Source organism: Genypterus blacodes, unplaced genomic scaffold, assembly GCF_046128005.1.
Source record: "Genypterus blacodes isolate CSIRO-AG114 ecotype Tasmania unplaced genomic scaffold, CSIRO-AGI_Gbla_v1 ptg000102l_1, whole genome shotgun sequence".
Taxonomy (NCBI): domain Eukaryota; kingdom Metazoa; phylum Chordata; class Actinopteri; order Ophidiiformes; family Ophidiidae; genus Genypterus; species Genypterus blacodes.
Genome location: NW_027466906.1, coordinates 217,501 through 230,000, shown reverse-complemented (window position 1 = coordinate 230,000; position 12,500 = coordinate 217,501). Strand labels below are relative to the sequence as shown.

At 49.9% G+C, this 12,500-nt stretch overlaps 2 protein-coding genes across 3 annotated transcripts in view; one reads left to right on the top strand and one right to left on the bottom strand.

Annotated features, from left to right (window-relative positions):
* The window catches only part of stxbp1a (syntaxin binding protein 1a), a 21,848-nt gene extending 16,845 nt beyond the window's left edge, over window positions 1-5,003 (bottom strand). For both annotated transcript variants that reach the window (XM_076160020.1, XM_076160019.1), the window contains exon 1: window positions 4,778-5,003. In XM_076160020.1, the coding sequence (XP_076016135.1) occupies window positions 4,778-4,814 (37 nt within the window). In that variant the 5' untranslated portion in view covers window positions 4,815-5,003. The remainder of the gene's footprint in view (window positions 1-4,777) is intronic.
* Window positions 5,004-5,835: 832 nt separating this feature from the next.
* niban2a (niban apoptosis regulator 2a) overlaps window positions 5,836-12,500 on the top strand; it is a 15,304-nt gene continuing 8,639 nt past the window's right edge. The window contains exons 1-5 of the mRNA XM_076159989.1: window positions 5,836-6,137; window positions 9,125-9,255; window positions 9,765-9,893; window positions 9,980-10,085; window positions 10,269-10,436. Coding sequence (XP_076016104.1) covers window positions 6,083-6,137; window positions 9,125-9,255; window positions 9,765-9,893; window positions 9,980-10,085; window positions 10,269-10,436 — 589 coding nt within the window. The 5' untranslated portion in view covers window positions 5,836-6,082. The remainder of the gene's footprint in view (window positions 6,138-9,124; window positions 9,256-9,764; window positions 9,894-9,979; window positions 10,086-10,268; window positions 10,437-12,500) is intronic.

The following is a 12,500-nucleotide window of genomic DNA, read 5'->3' as shown; positions in this document are numbered from 1 at the left end:
TTTAAGACGTCCAGATTTCACTCTTGTTGTTGTAGCGCCACCATCAGGTTGATTGATGTTGCCCTTTTTTTCCACAAATAGTGAGACTACAGCCAATGACATCAGAACAGTAAAGAAAAACAACAAACAAATATAAAACTTGAGTCCAGCTTGGTCCAAGTTTCACTCACATCCATCAATAACAGTTTGGCATCCTGCTGACAATCTAACACACACACACACACACACACACACACACACACACGACCAGAAACTTGTACACAGCAGCGTGGGACAGCGATGCTCTTAAAGAGACGGGCAGCTCAAGGGACTTTTTGTGTCTTGAAGCTTCATTTATAGAAAACTGACGTAAGTGATGACAAAAGATGGAGGAAATTGTCCGGACCGATTGTTGTCTGATCGAGCGTATACAACACACACACGCACATTAGCTCCAACGTAACACACCACCTGGAACCTTTAATCAGCTAAATCTGTTTCCATTAAGTAATGCCTCGTCCCTCCCTCAGCTTCTGTCCCAAAGCGCTCCATCGTGGGACGACATCACGAGTTCTCTGCTGCTAACTGAGGTCGGGACGCAGGTCAGACAGCTGAAACAGGAAAGGAACCGGCGTCATGACCTTCTGCTGTGGCCTGCACCCGTGGGTGACAGGAGATGATTTAGGCAGGAATATGAGGTCAAAGGTCAGGAGAGGGAGAAGCCTCAGACGTTTATGAAGCTGGACGGTGAGAAGAGGCCGTTTAGTTTACTGGGCAGACATTTTCTCTTCACTTCTCATGCTGGTCTGAATCTGAACGCACGTTAGGTTAGCCGCTCTGTGAGAGCAGGGGAGCAGAGCGACACGCTGCAGTAACCTGGCTGAGGCTGAGCGAGCGAGCGGCACAAACGCATCACAGGCTGAGCTTCATGCTGACTTTAAGGTCAAATGCTTGATGAATATCCACGTTTCAAAATGTGCAAATACGCGAAGTCACTGGCTGAAATGTTCTGAGTACAAAAGGTGGAACAGGGCGATGTCATGTGACGTCCCAGCTGATCCTGAGAAGAATGGAGCGGCAAGGTGGAACTGAGGGCCTAAAGTGTGTGTGACCAACGCTGTGTTACATAAGCAAGAGAGAGAGAGAGAGGCAGAGACACAGAGAGAGAGAGAGAGAGAGAGAGAGAGAGAGAGAGAGAGAGACAGAGAGAGAGAGAGAGACAGAGAGAGAGAGAGAGAGAGAGAGAGAGAGAGAGGCAGGACTCTGACACAGCACTCTTCCTCACTTCAGACACAATGGGCCCACATCATGACGCCCTGCCTTAGAGAGCTCTATTTATCCAGTCCTTCATGCTCTGTAGCCATGGCGATGTGACATTTCAGCATGAATTTGTTTGTCCGTGCGTGCGTGTGTGTGTGTGTCTGTGTGTGTGTGTCTGTGTGTGTGTGTGTGTGTGTGTGTGTGTGTGTTCACAGAGACCCAGGGCCCACAGGCCAGTGTGACCTCCCAAGGTCATTAGAAGACACAGATGAAGGTGTGTATGTATGTATGTGTGTATATGTGTGTGTGTGTGTGTGTGTGTGTGTGTGTGTTTGTGTGTGTGTGTGTGTGTGTGTGTGTGTGTCTCTGTGCTGCACAATAACGTCAATAAAAGTGCTGCATTCAAAAATGTGCCTCTATAAAAGATAAATATATTTAGTAGTAAAATGATGAAGGAGAATGAGGTTGAGCCCATGTTCAAACACTAAACTGAATATTAAACCAAATTAGACCACAATATTGCAATAAGAGCTAATAAAAGGAAATGTAAATAAACTGACATAAATGATCCATAATGTTGCTCTTTGTATGCTAACAGGCTCCTGATGCTGCGGCATGTTAGCAAACCAATGACTGTAGCTGACCTGAGCTACATCCGCTTGCTTACCTGTCAGTCAAACATCACGCTACAGCTGTTAGCTTCCATCTATGACGTACAAAAACGCACAAACTGTGACGCACAAACCCGCAATCACTCACGATGCGGAGTTCAGGGGAGCTGGGAAATTGGAAAATTGCTAGCAGATACTGTGTCTCGGTTAAGAGGCAGAAAGCTCAAACTGTATTGGATAAATAGTGTATGTTGCTGTTACACTTATATACAGTATATAGTTAGATATACAGTTAAACCCGGTCAGCAGGTGATTAATGTGTGAGAATCTCAGACAGAGTGAACAGGACACAGCAAAAGAAAGAAATTATTTCACTCAGCAAATTCATTTTAAACATGTAGTCATGTATAATGTATTAGCACTGAGAGTCCCATCGCTGATACGGTGCGTATGTAAACAACGCTACAAGAGACAAACCTGCTAGCCAGCTGCACAGTTAGCAGCCTATTTAGAGTTAAGAGTTATATGGCACATTTCTATCCTCTCGTAAGGAAACTACAAGAAGGCCATGCTAGTTTGACACGACCTGGATGTTAGCAACTCTTAGTCACAGGCTGAAACAGGGCAGCTAGGCTAAAGCTAGGCTTTTGTGTAGTTCTGGGGCAATAAAGTTTGTAATCTCAGCAGCGACTGAGCGAACGGATCTGATACGCGATAGCTAACGGTGCAGAGCTCTGTGTAATCGATCTCGGCCCGCCTGCGTCCCGATGCTGCTGTTGTTACGCGGTTGTTTCATCTCTGTGCTAAATTTGATGCCATTGTTTGCGGCGTTGTGTTGGTTTTCATTGAACACGGTAAGGCGATCTGATTGATCTGATACAGGAAAACTGCTCTTTTTAATCATCTGCTTGATCCACAGGATGAGTGTCAGCCTATATGAGCCTGTGGGAATGAGAGCAGCAGCATCGTCGTGCAGACTGGAGATGCTGCTGACTGATGCCTCCTCCTCGTCAGCTTGGCCTGATTTTCCTCCAGCAGCTCTGTGGGTTAGTTGCTCACATGCAGTCACAGAGGCACTGCTGCCCCTCCCCCCCCCCCTCCCTCCCCCCTCCTCTGCTGCAGAGTGGAGCCATGGCGTCCCCCCCCCCGTCCACCCCCCCCCACCCCCACCCCAGCTTCACCTCCAGCCAATAGCGTGCAGGTGTTGCCTTCACCTACAGGGAGATGCAGGCGTGTTTACCAGGTTCTGTAGGAATCACGCTGAGCTTCACTCACTGGATTACCTCAGTGTCAGTTTCAGGGAGGAAATAAATAAATAAATCCTGACATGTCAGGCGTGTTAGATGAGCATAGACATGTAGGATGTGTTTATATATTACTTTGATGTAATAATGCCTCAGTGTTTATGTTACTTTATCCTTTTATCCGTACTTGTTTATGCTGTTTTGATCACAAGATTTCAATTGCAGTTACAAGTTGGACATAAATAAAGCTGATGAATGGCAGCACATTGTGTTCCCATGGCAACTCAGTTACGCGGCTGAAACCTGATTCATTTGGAGGATTCAGCAGTTTTTCCCAGGCTGGAGTGAGGCCGCATGAGGCAACCTGAGCTCTGCTGTGAAAAACGTGGAACAATCAATATACAAGCATGAGATCCATCCTCCGGGCCGATCACGTGACCAGAATCTATCAATAAATCAGTAGAAGGAATATTACTGATCTACCTGCACCACAGACTGGAGACCAACACCAGCACTGAGACCCAGGCGGCCCTGCTGAGGAGAACCAGGGTCCAGAACCTGCACCTGTGTGTTCTACCTGAGTCAGCACCGCACGGCCCAGAGACAAACAGAACCCCCCCCCCTACACACACACACACACACACACAATGGATCCACTTTGAGTATCTGTGGCTTCTCTTCTTCTGTGGTAGAGGTCCAGACTTAGGTTCTGCCTGTCTTGTTGTCAGACCACAAGTGTGATCCAAAGTAAGGCGGTGTTCCAGGAGGCCTGAGTCCCTAGCAGAGTGAGACACGATGCTGTGGTCCAGTGAGTGGAGCTTCCATCGTGACTAGAAGCTTCCACTCAAAGACTCTCACGGTCTGGGACTTGATTCACATGTCAGTGTTTGATCAGAAGAGACTAAAATAGACCAATCAGTACACACTCATTATAATAACACATCAGAGAGATACTGAGGCCCCTCTGGCTGCTCTGTGAGCGTCAGGAGGCTCCACGCACATTAGATAATGCGGCTTTTCTGGCGTGTAGCGGCCTGTCGGGCCCCTGTGTTGGTCAAGACCGCCATTAGAGCTGAACACAGCTGTTTCTACACACGGACAGGCTGAGGAGGGCGAGGCGGTGCTGGAGGAAGGGAGGAAGGGAGGAAGGGAGGAAGGGAACCCTGCAAGCTCATCAACCGTCAATCATCACGATCATCAAAGGCGGCACATGACGTTAGGTTGATCGAGGTGTGTGCGTGTGTGGAGGGGGGTGCTGCAGCTCCAAAGCAGCGCAGATGATGAGCAGAAGAAGTGCTGATGGGGGGATCTGAGGGATCTGGGTCTGGGTCTGGGTCTGGGCTAACAGGGCGTATCTGGGCTCCGTGTGTCTGCGGGAGGTTTTGTAGCGCACTGAGACATTTTCTGCCGCTGCGCCGGGACGCGATGGCGCAGCCGCGTCGCAGAGCGCAGAGCCGCTCAGCCTCTGCAGGCTCACAATGGACGCGGCACAGCAGCGAAACCACCATCATCACCATCTTCCTCATCAGCATCACCACACACACACAGCACAAACAAGACATCCGCATCCAGCAGGCGGAGGAAAACACGCACGCACACACACACACGCACAGGCGCGCATTGCGCACAAGACACAACCTGCCAACATCTACGAGGATGAAATGAAGAAATGAAGCTTCTTACTTTCACCGACCACCGCCTTTAATCCGATAGGTGCCATGATGCTGCTGAGTGCTGGAAAGACTGAACCTTCCTCTGCTTCCTCTCTCCCTCTATGTCTCTCTCTCTCTCTCTCCCTCTCTCTCTCTCTCTCTCTCTCTCTCTCTCTCTCTCTCTCTCTCTCTCTCTCTCTCTCTCTCTGCGGTGCGGAGGAGCCTCCAAGTGGAAACGTCACGTGTCCTTCCGCATCCCCCACCACACACACACACACACACACGTATACACACACACACACATTTGTCTGCGTCTCTTTTATTTGAACGTGTCTTTCCTGGATCATCTCTAAATGTTTCCATGCATCAGTGAGGTTTCTACATGATGTCATTGTTTCAGCTGCTGGTCCATCCTGTGTCACAATCACAGATTTTCAGCAGTGAAGTAAAAGTGTTATAGCGTCTGTGGCCACACGGGGGCAGCACGTGACCACGATGCTACCAGCGAGGCACAACAGCGACGGAACATTGAAGTATTAGTGAAGTATTAGTACTCCAGGATTCACAGTAGAGTGATGAAGACATCGTCTATCTTCTTTAGGCAAAGTTAATAATTAAATGTGTTCAGATCAGTCAGAGTGACGTCATGCTGCTCTGTGCCGCAGTGATGAACTCCTGAGCTCTGTTCCTTTATGTTTACAACACGAGGGTTAAAGAAGGACTCCTGCCTCCTGTCTCTTACTCTAGTAAACCTTTCAGAAGTACATTTTGAATATTCAAAGTAACAGAGGAATGCGTCGTGTTTGTGTTAGACTACAGCTCGTTTGCATCATGGAAGCAGAAGCAGCAAGCATGGAAGCAGAAGTTAGGCTTCCATACTCGCTGCTTCTGAGAGCATGATGGGGAAAGCCCAGGTGGTCCCTGATGGTCCCAGGTGGTCCCTGGTGGTCCCTGAACACGCGGGTGGTGGTTCAGGACTCCAGACTGCCTAAGCTCACCTCCATATTGATATGAACGCTTGTGCTTTTATGGCCACACCCTTGGCAGCGCTGACGGAACACGTTGGACCAGTGAGGGTGTGTCCTGCGTGGGACCCAGACCGGGCTTCACCTCCCTCCTCACCGGGCTGTTCCCAGCTCAATCCCGGGCAGAAGCGCCCTGCAGCCTCCTCCTCCTCCTCCTCCTCCCTCCTTCTTTCTTCTTCCTCTGGAGTTTGGACGCAGGGTTAGTTGAGAGGCTTTCACTCACAGATCGGCACTGGAAAAAGGACTAACAGCCTTCTAGCGGAGTAAACTACAGCCTGTGGTCTCAGAGGGACTCGATCCAAACTGTAACCATGGGGGGCGTCGTTTCCTCGCACCTGGACGAGATCAAGCGGGAGATGATTACAGGTGAGAGCCGTCAGGGGTTAAGAGAGGAAACAACACGCATCAACACGTAGAAGTGTGCAAATGAGCAAGGAACTGAAGGCAATTTACACAAGAAGGCAAAGTAAAAGTGAGGAAGGACCCTCATCAGATTGTTACATTAGAATGGAAATGTACTTAAGGGGTTATCTAAGGGATTTCCTGCTCCAGAAGTTAAAGTAGATCAATCACAAGCCAAAAGTGTCAACAAGTTTGAGAAGTGAATCGTACCCAAGTATGCGAAAAGTCAAAGTGTTGAGACCAGAGAGGCAACGAGGCAACGAGGCCTCCTAAAGTGGAGATATGAGGTTCTATCTAGTTACGACTATGATTACAACGTTGATCTGCACACCTCACATACATGTAGAGGAGGATGTGTCCCTCAGAAGTATAAAAGAAATAGTCAAGTGGAAGAACATCAAAGGTTTACATTATATTAGAATACATGTACTTTGTTACTTTACTTAGTTACAACATCTGTATGAACATTACATTAGTGACTTCAAACTGTGACGGCCATCGTCACAGTTTGAGTCACTCATTTCAGATGGAACTATGCTCTGTCTTCTTCTTCTTCTTCTCCTTCTCCTTCTCCTTCTCCTTCTCCTTCTCCTTCTCCTTCCATCTGGCTCACATCGTCGTTGTTTCTGTTCTGTGGGAACTTGTGATGTCTTAACTTTGACCTCTGCTGACAGAAGAGTGAGTGGATGAAAGCTTGAGCCTTGTCTCAGAGTGTTTCAGTGTCTCCAGCGTGTCTCTGCCCTGAGCTCTGCTCCTCAGAGATAATAAGTAGGTTTCCCACAGCGTGTTTGTCTAAGTTTGGGACTGAGATGGCTGCAGCCGCCCACTGTGAGCCTGGTGGGTCGCAGAGGCCGAGAGAACTCCAGGAGCTCCTCACAGATTACAAGCTCATATCTGGAAACACTTTGGGAGTTGAAGTCGGGGAGAAGCTTCCTCCTGTCTCCAGACTTCTGCTTTCCAGAGATCTACTCCACAAACCTCAGGACTGCATGTGTGTGGAAACCAGAGATCACCATGTTTAGCTCCACACACACACACACACACACACACACACACAGCGTTTGTTGGTGCTGCATGTTGTGAATCAGAGGTGGTTTAGATTGAGAGGCGTCACTCTGCACAAACACAAGTGAACTGACTGTGAGTAACAGACTGACCGACGTCTTCATCACAGCAGACAAACAGTCATCATGATTGTGTGTGTGAGGTGATAACGGTCAGCAGACTTCAAAAGACCAGAGAAGGAGACAGCTCAGCTCAGCTCAGCACGTTCTAGAACACACAGGGAACACGTCAGGCAGACAGGCAGACAGGCAGACAGACAGAGAGGCAGAGAGACAGAGAGACAGAGAGACAGGCAGGCGAAGGTGAGTAGCAGATTGAGTGATATTAAGTGAAGCAGCACAGGTGAAGCAGGTATCAGCATGTCACAGGATTAATAGCTGAAACTAGTCTGCTCTCTCTCTCTCTCTCTCTCACACACACACACACACACACACACACTTTCACTCTCTGTCTGTCTCTATCTAATTATGCATGTATGGCAGCATCACTCTACCTCATACACTTATCATCTGTCCAGCTCAGTGTGTGTGTGTGTGTGTGTGTGTGTGTGTGTGTGTGTGTGTGTGTGTGTGTGTGTGATGCACCATGGGGAGTCATGTTTTGTGTACATACCTCTGTGATTTCTTCATCCTTGCTGCTTGAGCACATAATCAAGGAATGATCTCCTCCCTCACCAGCAGACACAACATACACACACACACACACACACAGATCATTATCTTCATCCTGGAGACTCAGATCTTCACAATGAGGAGTTACAGATGATCACTTTATAATGAACGACAGGAAAACTCCACAAGCTCCTCCCCCTGCAGCGCTGCGTCCAGTGTGTGTGAGCGCAGGTGTGTTTGTGTTCCTAAAAGGCTGCTGTGTGTGTGTCTGTGTGTCTGCGTGTGTGTGCGTGTGTGTGTGTCCCTCCTCCTCCACATTCCCTGACCGTCCGTCCTGTCCTGTCAGCTCTTTCCTTCCTGCTCTCCCACAGACCTTCTCCCTCCTTCCTGCGTCGCTCCTTCCATAAACACGTCGCCGTCAACGCGCCTGTCCCCGGCCGAGGACGAGCGCATCCCTCAGACTTCACAGGGTCAAAGGTCACAGTGAACCTATGAGTGTGTGACTACGCTTCTGTCTCCATGTAGAGGAGCTTTAGAGGCTCTAACACCTGATCATGGATCCACAAGGGTCCATCAGAGACCTACAGACCTGAGAGGAGAAGAAGAACATCTACACACTGGATGTAGATGAGCCCTCAGCCTGTAGAGCTGAGGGCGGCAGTGTGTGTGTGTGTGTGTGTGTGTGTGTGTGTGTGTGTGTGTTTAACCGCCAATCACTATCAGGCTTCATGAAAAGAGACACGCAATAAAAACAAAAGGAAGGACGCCGCATTCAAAGCAGCACAGGTGGAGAGTTAACAGAGTTATCAGAGTTATCAGAGTTATCAGAGTAATCAGCTGGTCTGCATGAAGCAGCTGCAGCTCACACACACTTTAGACTCTGAAAGGCTTCATATCAGACTCATGAGCTTTAATGTCAACAAACAACAGACCATGATGTTCTGTGATGTAGCCTCTGAACGGTAGAAGCCAAGTGGTGACATCATGTCTGTGCAGCCTGGATCTGGATCAGTAGGATCTGGATCAGTAGGATCTGGATCAGCAGGATCTGGATCAGCAGGATCTGGATCAGCAGGATCTGGATCAGCAGGATCTGGATCTGGACTACCACCATCATCTAGCGAGCACCATCTTTGATTGCCAACATGCCTTTTGTGTATGAACATGATGTAAACACACATGCAGGTTCTGAGTGTTGTTGTTGTTGTTGGGCCTTGGTGGAGGTGTGAGTGCTGATCCTGTCTCTGAAGCGTTGTGATCCTGTCTCCCCTGCAGCTCGGACCAGGGAGGTGATGAAGGAGTTTGGACAGATCTACGAGCAGCAGTACGCCGTCTCCCTCTTCAACAGCGTGCGCTACGAGATCGAAGGAGGAGGCGGGACGCAATCACAGCTGCTCCACAGAAAGGTGAGTCCACGACACACAGCTGAGCCTGAGCAGCTGAGTCCACTCACTTGTCCTAAACTGGCCACCGTACCTTTTTGATTTAGACAACAACATGAATAGGAACCCTTCTAGACCAATCATCAAACAGCAGCTCAGCGTCTCTCACGTTGTACTCGTCTGTCTCTCTGTGTCTCTGTCTCTCTGTGTCTCTGTCTCTCTGTGTCTCTGTCTCTCTGTGGACGCACTGGAGGGGAAGTGGAGCACATTTCACACATGAACAGTGATGTGTGTGTGTGTGTGTGTGTGTGTGTGTGTGTGTGTGTGTGTAGCTCTCATTCCTCTGAGAGAGCAGGATACTGAGCCGTACACACACACACACACACACAGCAGGGGGTCCTCACTTATTCAACAATTAGTGGACAGTTTGTGTTTCGGTCTTCATCCAAAATCTGGTCCCAGGTCGGCCCAGGCTTCAGTGGTTGAAAGGTTAAAGGTCACTCTGGTTCACTTGTCTCCACGTCCCTCTCCAGGACCCTCTTGCAGGTCGCTGCATCTTCTCAGGAAACCTCTTCCAGTACCTGCAGGTGAATCGGAAGTGGAGGAATCGCTTCGTTCACGTCCCGCACACGTACAACATCAGCCTGTACGAGAGCAAAGCGGTGAGTGCGGCATCATGGCAACAAAACCCTCTGAGCCATGTGACCTGAGTGTTCATACTGTGTGTGTTTGCCGTGTGTGTGAACAGGCACACCAGAGGAGCCTGCACCCCAAACTCACCATCAACTGTGCAGGATACAAGGCGCTGGACTCCATGGAGGAGTACACAGAGCTGATGACCAGCAGCCTGCCAGGTGAGACACAGCATCCTGTCCCAGTGTGGAGACGTCTCCTGTTCCTTTATGTTGACTTGAAGAAGACAAACCACTGAACACGATCCAGGGCTGCGGCTCCATGTTCAACTCAACCGTCTGTTTGGGGCTGGATTGACCAGCTGACACACAGCTGACACACACACACTGTGGTGTTTGTTGCAGAGATCAAAGGCAAAGCGAGCAGCAGTCCGTTGATCAAGTACCCGGGCGAACACCCGCTCATCCTGTGGCACCCCTACGCACAACATCACCACTTCTGTGTGATGACGGAGAAGGAGCAGAAGAAGTGGCACGCCGTGCTGCAGGACTGCGTCAGACACTGCAACAACGGTAACACACACACACACACACACACACACACACGCACACAGAGAGAGAGAGAGAGAGAGAGAGAGAGAGAGAGAGAGAGAGAGAGAGAGAGAGAGAGTTTTCAGAGAATTCTTAAGCTCTCCACCTTTCTGGTCAGTTTGTGTGTTTTGATGCCGATGAGGCTCGGGGTGCAGATGTAAACAGGGCCTTGGTGGAGGTATGAGCTGGGAGAGAACCTTCTAGTAGCACGTTGGCGTTCCTTCAGGCCTGCGGCGCTCCTGAGGGCGGAGATCAGGCGGCCCAGAGGAGGACGAGGGCAGAGACACACACTTGTGTATCGTGTTATTGTGTTGGCATACCTGTGGGTTATGTAAGGCCACGCTGACAGACACATTCCTGCTCCGCATCGGAATGTTTGTGGCAGTGATGAATGTCGCACTCTCACTTTGTGCTTGTGTACACGAGAGCGTTCAGGTCGTCCTTCCCCTGTGGACGCTCCTCTCCCCTCCTCTCCCCTCCTCTCCCCTCCCCTCCTCTCCCCTCCTCTCCTCTCCTCTCCCCTCCTCTCCTCTCCTCTCCTCTCCTCTCCTCTCCTCTCCTCCCCTCTCCCCTTCCCTCCTCTCCTCTCCTCTCCCCTCCCCTCCGGCTCCCTCAGATCTCTGTTTATCTGGAATAGAGCCGGAGGTACAACACAAAAAATTCACAACTCTAAAATGCATCAAACTAAAGTGGATGGAGGCGATCTCATATCCTGTCCTGTCCTGGGATGGGCTTGCCTCCCAGAATGCTTTGCTGCTGTGCCACCCGTGTGGCGTGTGATGTGTGTGTGATGTGGGATTAAACTACAAAGAGACAAAGTACAGAGGTGATGGAGGTGTGTGTGTGTGTGTGTGTGTGTGTGTGTGTGTGTGTGTGTGTGTGTGTGTGTGTGTGTGTGTGTGTGTGTGTGTGTGAGGGTGATGTGATCAGGCTTGTCTGGATCCTGTTGACTGTGAAGGGAGCCGTTAGTTACAGGGGAGCAGGAGATCACAGTGGAGATGATTGATAAAAGGTGAGCCGGCGATGCAGAAGCTCGTGGTTCATTCAGGATTTTGCTTTGTAAATGAAGAGGAAGAAGAAGATGAAGAAATGTTCTATTTTGAAGCAGTTACAACTTGTTCAGCCTTGGCAGAGGTGCTGGCTGCTCACCTGGTTTGATTCCCACCCACTCTCTCTCACACCATGAGCCCGTGTGGCCTCAGACGATGACGTCATACAGCTGGGAAGGAATTCTTGGATTCTCTGAATCGGGGATGAATCCGCTCCAGCATCGCGGGCAGAAGGAGGTTCTACTGAAAAAACTGTGCCTCTGAGTGCTCTGTGCCAGGCTCACTACTTGTCAATCGGCCCTCGTTACGGTGAGCAACACAAATGAAATTCGTGCAAACCTTCGCCGCTCAGCAGGCTGACAAAGCTGCTCAACCGGATTCAACACAAGCTTGTTAGTCACTCAGCCCGTTAACATGCCAACCGACCGCACGGCCTGAGAGCTCTACAACCAGAGCGACCCACTCTGAGTCAGCTAGAGCGGCCACTGAACCAGAGCAGAGCAAAGCAGGACCACCTGCTGCTGCAATGGTCCTCCACTTTCCCTTTCACACCCACAGCCAAGTGGAGTGGAGTCTTCAGCCTCGATGGACAGAAGCTCTCCGACCTCTAAAAGAACGTTTCATGTCTCAATCCTGCTTGTTGCCAACATGTGATGTCACTGGTAGGTTGCCGGTCAAACCCACCCACATTCTGACGAAGGTGGGCACCACACCCTACCAGTACCTAAGTTACAGTATGTAGCCTGAACTGTTACAGCCATAACACATCTCTCCTGTGTCACATGATCCTGATAGATCAATGGCATCCTACTTGTCAGAATAGGGGTGGAGGAAAACAAAGCATTCTGGTGAGTCTATCCTGGAATGTTCCTGGGGTCAGAGAAGGACAGAGACCACTTTCCCTGCACCCAGCTTCCTGCCAGCGTTCTCACATTCCTCTGTCCCTAGACCACAGCAGGAAATCTGTCCGACTGGAATGAAGGCGTGGCTGTGGGGG